Genomic DNA, 6,379 nt, shown 5'->3' on the forward strand with positions numbered 1-6,379 from the left:
TCAGAAAAATTCTAACACTTCCGAGAAAAAAGTTTGAAATTTATATGAAAATTTGTTGCACTTTTTTGTAGTATTCTACAAATTGTTAAATTTGGGTTTATATGGGTTTTGTTAGAGAAAGAACTATATTTTAATTGAAAATTCTTAAAAATAAACAAATAAACATAAGGTGCACACAATATCACTTTGAAATGGCGTGCTATAGATATGACCGATACTGTATGTATATATGTACATGCAAATGTGTGTGTATCCTCGTTGTGGCCAGGAATTAAATGCTTGGCATGATTTTGTTGCCTTTACTTAGTTACTGCTTATCGCAGATTAAACGATTCGTTGAATTTTAGTTATGATTTTAAGGACTTAATTAGGGAATATACAAACAGAAACTTTTCCAGCCAAATTTAACAAAATTGCTGAATAAATAATCGTATAAATAAGTAGAATCAAACAAGTAAGTGTTATACAAAGCTATTTTACATAAAAGCGATGGGGTGGGAATAGAACTCATGCACATTTATAGAATTAAGTTTAGCAGCTAGATTGAGAGGGAAAACTTCTATAATTAATCGGGGACGAGCTTAGTCCTAAAAACTGATATGCAAACATCTACTCACGGCAAAGAGAATTTTTCACAGTATATGCAACAATTATTGATTAAATTTTTTTTTGCTCATTTTAATAAAAATATTGTTCATACTCTAAGGACATTAAAATATAATTTCTAAACTTTGTGTAAAACTCATGATAATTCAATAAATTTTCGTGCCAATTTTCAGATTTTTTGCGATTTTGAGTATGCAGTATTTAGCTCATTTAATTTTAGTATAAAAAATGCAATTTTCTACACAAAGTATTTTCGTTTTTTTTTTTTTGGTATGGAAGAAAATGCGTAAAAAAATGCCAGAAATCAACTTGCACAATATGATACTAAAATTTAGTGAGCTTCCATATTGCATACTCCAAAAAATTGTTATTAAGAAAATCCGAAAAAATATCAAAAATTATGTGCTGCGTTTAATTTCATACGAGCCCGGACCCTCCAGAAAGCTAACAAATAATAGCAAGCGTCTACAATCACGGCAGAAAGTATTGGGCACAGAGAATTTTTTACAATGTATGCAACAATTTTTATTTTTATTTCTTAACTTTGTGTAAAACTCAGGAAAATTCAATAAACTTTCATGCAAATTTTCAACTTTTGAATTTTTTTAGAGTTTTTTTTTTTTTGAGTATGCATGTATTGCGATTCGAAATTCATACTGCTTTCATTCATTTGCTTTTCGAATCGCAGTGCAGAGTAGACCCCCAGTATTTTATTGTAGCCCATTAAATTTTTAGTATAAAAATGCAATTTTCGATTTAAAGTATTTTCGAAATTCTTTTTGTATAGAAGAAAATGCGTGGAAAAATTGCCAAAAATCTACGATAAGTCCTAGCTACTTCGTACTTGCATTTTATGATACTAAAATTTAACGGGCTACAAAACTGCTCAAGTGATGAATTTTGGTGAAAATTTTTCGTTTTGTATCAGTTTGGCGGAAAAAGAGTGTAAATCCGATGTAACTGTGTATGGCTAAGCAGCTCTGGAGTTCGCTCAGTATCCAGATCACGCTGCTCGCGACTGGACTTTATGTCGGGGTCCTGGCTGATCCTCGGAACGAGCCATATAACTACTGGATCCAGCCGTAAAAGTAGACAGAAAAGGGGATTTTGGTGAAAAATTGCGTCAATACCCACCCTTAGTACATACATACATACGTATATGTAGGTACATATTCAGCCCTATTCTGCATTTCGATTACGTTCCCGCATTCCGCTCCGCCGGAATCGAACTTTGGTATTCTGCGTTACGATCGAAACGAAAGAAGAGGAAGACAGAAAACATCGGTCGAAATCAGCTGTTTGCCTAGGAATGTGTGAAATCGAAACAAAACAAGCATATGAAGTTAAAGTTTGTAAATATTTTAAAATAACTAAATATACCTAGCATCACTGTAATTTAAAAATAAAATTTAAGTGGATACATAATTATAAGAATGAAATCCATAGCCGCGGCGTTATTGCTTGAAGAGAAGAACGAGTCCCAGATTGCTGATGCGGAAGTTGAAAGGCGGAGATTTAGGGACATGTTTGATCTTTTTCAAATGAGTGAAGAGTCATAAGCAATTCATCTTGAACTGTATTACTCATCGCTTAAAGTAAGTGAAATTATAACCGTTGTTTGAGCAGTTCACAACATTTGCATTTACTACAGAGTGGAAGATTTGAACGCAAATGAATCCCATTTTGAACGCCGTCAGGAGGAGGGGAAGAACAAAGCTTATCTTTCCATAGCAAATCGAATTCGAGACAACATACGCACCTCTTTTTAAAAAGTTAGTAAAAACGAGTGCAATAATAAAAGCATCTTTTTTATGTAACTTCACATTTTATGTATGTATGTATCTATGTGCATACATCTATTAATTTTATATAAAAAGAATAAATTGTATTCGGGGCATTTCACAGTCTTATTTATAGATAATGTAAGCAAAAACGCCTGGACTTCCACTTTGAAAACGTCGCGCAATATCCCTTTTGGTTGCCATTATTTGAGCCAATTTTTCGTATTGCCCGTATTACCGCTCGCGAAAACACAGAAATCGAGAAAATTCATTTATGATGACTTTTACAATCATGCAAAGTATATTTTACTTCAATTTTTTATAAAAACCCTCATTGTGAGAGTCGTGTCGAATGCAAGTCGTTTTTCGAGAGTCGAATCGTATCGAAAATTTCACGTCATTGCCTAAAATTTCCACTCGACTAGTGTATTAAAACGGAAAACCTTGGCAGCACTGTATACTTTTCGACGCTTTTGGTCGTTTACTTATTTCAGTACGACAATAGACAATGCTGCTGTTGTCGAGTCGTACAATTTAACCTAATTTACGACTTACGCAATGAGGCTGAAAATTTTATTATTTAAACCCACGAAAATAACAATTGAAACATTCTCCGTCAACGAATTCGCAACTTAGAAAAACGGAACTACGATCGAAATGTAGAATAGGTATAATCGTAAATTTCGAAGATTGATCGAAAGGCAACGGAACGCAGAATACCAAAGTTGCCAAACGGAGAAAATTTCGATTCGAGTCGAAATGCAGAAAAGGGCTGATTATACATTCATAGTGTGTAGGCATATACATAAGTCAAAATGCAAATGTGCATTCAAATCTATAACGCCCGCAAATCTATAAGGGTATTCAGACTGTACTCGTTAAGGCGTTAATTCGGTAACTCCCACCATAGTTTGGTTTTGGATTTTACCGAATACATCAATATACAATTACCAACTTTACAAGGTGGCAAGACAGATAACAGAACAAAAATATTGAACACAAAACTAGCAAAAACTTGAAACACTGTTGTCACATCCTGTGTAAACATTTTACTATTTACACAGTCCAGTACATCATTAATATTTTGATTTCCACTCATTTTACTTTTGTTTGTGCTAAACCAATTCAACAAATGGCGGCTTTTTACATTTATTTTTCTTCTTCTGCTAGTAAAAATTTCACTAGCAAGAATTTTAAGCGGTCCCGTGTTGTTACGCTCTCGATTCGGTGCTCTCTTACAAATTTTTTGGGTTATCATACACTTTTCTGGTAAAAATTTTCAGGTTCCAGTACAGATAAGTACTGACTATTGGTTACTATACAAACCTTTTATCAAAAGTTCAATAAGTCTTTCTGTCGCGGAATGAATAAATGATTGTAAATAAAAGAACTTCATGCCAGCTGATTCGATAGTAATTTTAACCAGAAAAAGAGTAAGGAGCGTTCGAAGTTGAAAGTGTTACCGAGTTACCAGATAACGAATTAATACATTAACGAAGATAGCCTAAATACCCTTTATAAATTTCCGTGAATACTACCAAATACATTTGCAATTGCATTTCCCTAACTACGGATTTATTAATATTCACAACTTTTTCCTTCATTTTTTCATTTCTCAATCTCAGGTGAAATCGACGAACTAATAGAAAAACTGAAGTCAACTTCAGTTAGTTCGGCCAACACCAGCGGCGATAGCAATAGCAACACCAACAACATTCTCACAAAAATATCCGCTACAAAAGATCCGAAACTATTCGACAAGCATGAGTTAGCTGATCTATTCATGGCTCTTGCACAATCAGAGGAATCGAACATATGCAAGGAAGCTGCCAAATGCATTGCCGAAATCACAAAATCCGAAGTGCAACGTAAAAAGTTCACCAAACGTGAAATAATCGAAGTATTTTTGAATTGTCTACGTGAGTTGTCGGCCGATAAGAATCTGGAGTTGCCCATACAAATTTGTCGGGCGCTCGGTAATATTTGCTACTTGAACGATGAGGCGCGCGATCTAATCCTAGAGCTGCAAGGTGACGAGGTACTAGTTCGATTGCTCGATATAACACACATTGGGGACACTGAGAATGCGTTGCAGTTCATTAAAGTGCGTGGCGGGCTACTTTCGAATTATCTACTCGGTGGCGAGGGTTTGGCCAAACGTGCTATGGAGTTGCAAATTATGCAAAAACTACAACAGATCATCACAATTGGAGTGGCTAATGTTGAGGAACAGGAGGATTTGCTATTGAATACTTTGCCATTGCTCAGCATACTCACTGAAAATGTGGCCGATTTGAATTTCGATGCGAATCTCAATATTCAGCTGTCGCATATTTTGGCAGCCTCCACAAATCCCGATTTAGCGGAAATGTGCCTTGAACTGCTGCATTATCAGGCAGAGAATGATGATGTAAAATTGCTATTGGCAAAGGATGGACTCTGCGAAACGATCTACAATCTGCTTGAGAAATATAAGACTTTGGCGAGTACCAGTGAGGCGCGTGCCCTAATGAAATTGGCGTGCGAATTGATTGTGTTGATACTCACGGGAGGTAAGAAACATACAGACATACATATATACCTATGTATGTAAATATGTACATTAGGGGTGTTCTTAAAAATAAAAACATGTTCTAGATGGCGGATTGGGCTATTTTTTTCCTTTCCACCTAAAAAGGCCCATGCCCAATATTTGAAATCCTTCAAATTTTATTATTAATTTTTTGTTCGTTTAAAAACATTTTCTTAGAGCGTGCGTGAATAAAATTTCAGTAGCTCATGGGGCTAGTGAAATTTTTGACAAAGGAATACAAAATTTTGACAATCGCAAAGATTGTTGATGTGTGTAATTTTTCGTTAAATAAAAGCTTAAATTGATGAATTGTAATCTACGATGGTAGAGGTTTTCTTAAAATATTAACTTCACTTCAATGTGTAATGTTTTATTCCGCTTAAATCTGCGGTTATCAAAAATTTACTGCTGTAAAAAAATATTTCATTTCACACAGCAGATTGGTAAAACTGTCTCACCACAGTAAACATATTATTCAACAGTTTTCTCCATAAAACTTTGTTACCGATTCACACACGCCCTTAGAATCGAAATTTGAACAAGCAAATAAACAACGATATAATTAAATGGTAAAAGACATATGGGGGATTCACTTTTAAATGTAAAACACCGGCTAATACCTTTTTAGGCGTTTTGTAACTTAACCAAAATGTTTTTAAACTAGTAGGAAATATAACATTGTGAATTCAATCCGCGATTCAAACCGTGAAATATTTAAGTATTTGAAATCATAATGTCCAAACCACCGTCAACATTGATCGCGCCATCGATTCAAACCCGTCAACGCGTCGAAAATGTGGTAATTGGCCAAATTTCGCATTTGATCGTCGGCGCAAAGTTACCATCGAATAGGCAAATACCACAGGTTCTATTTTACAACGTCTCGTTTATCGACAATTACGAGAAAGTGCAAAACTTACAATAAATGCTGCATTAATTTTCTGGCAGGAAGCCCGTATTCCAACGCGCGATACTCGTCGACAGCGTCCAGACTTTGCTCCGATCGGATTAGATTTACTCCGATTTCTTTTTTAAACTTAAAATCTACTCCCTACTCCGCTTGACTTAAAATATGCTCCGATTTGTTTACTTTTTTCCATTCACATTAAGAATATATTACAAAATAATATGGTAGCTTCTTAGATTTTTGCTCAATAACTTCTGCGGCAACCACCAAGGTTTTGTATAAATAGCAAGGTGTAACAAAGTTGTCTATTTTACTCTTTAACATTCCTTGTGGAATTAATTTTTATTTCCTAAAGCAGCGACCAGAAAAATGTGTTGGATAGATGTATATTTATCAATTTGGCAGAGTATAAGCTGACGTTAGCTATATTACCGCACAGTAGTGCTGCTTCCGAAAAATCTCAATAAAAATAAATACAGGAACAGGCTTAATGTCGAAACAGTTGAAAGCTTA

At 34.8% G+C, this 6,379-nt stretch overlaps 1 protein-coding gene across 1 annotated transcript in view; it reads left to right on the forward strand.

The window, feature by feature from the left end:
• The window catches only part of vimar (visceral mesodermal armadillo-repeats), a 25,275-nt gene that overhangs the window by 16,166 nt on the left and 2,730 nt on the right, over nucleotides 1-6,379 (forward strand). Inside the window, exon 3 of the mRNA XM_017629230.1 lies at nucleotides 4,013-4,939. Within this exon, the coding sequence (XP_017484719.1) occupies nucleotides 4,013-4,939 (927 nt within the window). The remainder of the gene's footprint in view (nucleotides 1-4,012; nucleotides 4,940-6,379) is intronic.

The sequence above is a fragment of the Rhagoletis zephyria genome, unplaced genomic scaffold (genome assembly GCF_001687245.7).
Source record: "Rhagoletis zephyria isolate East Lansing unplaced genomic scaffold, Rhagoletis_zephyria_1.1 Rzeph_scaffold_06622, whole genome shotgun sequence".
Taxonomy (NCBI): domain Eukaryota; kingdom Metazoa; phylum Arthropoda; class Insecta; order Diptera; family Tephritidae; genus Rhagoletis; species Rhagoletis zephyria.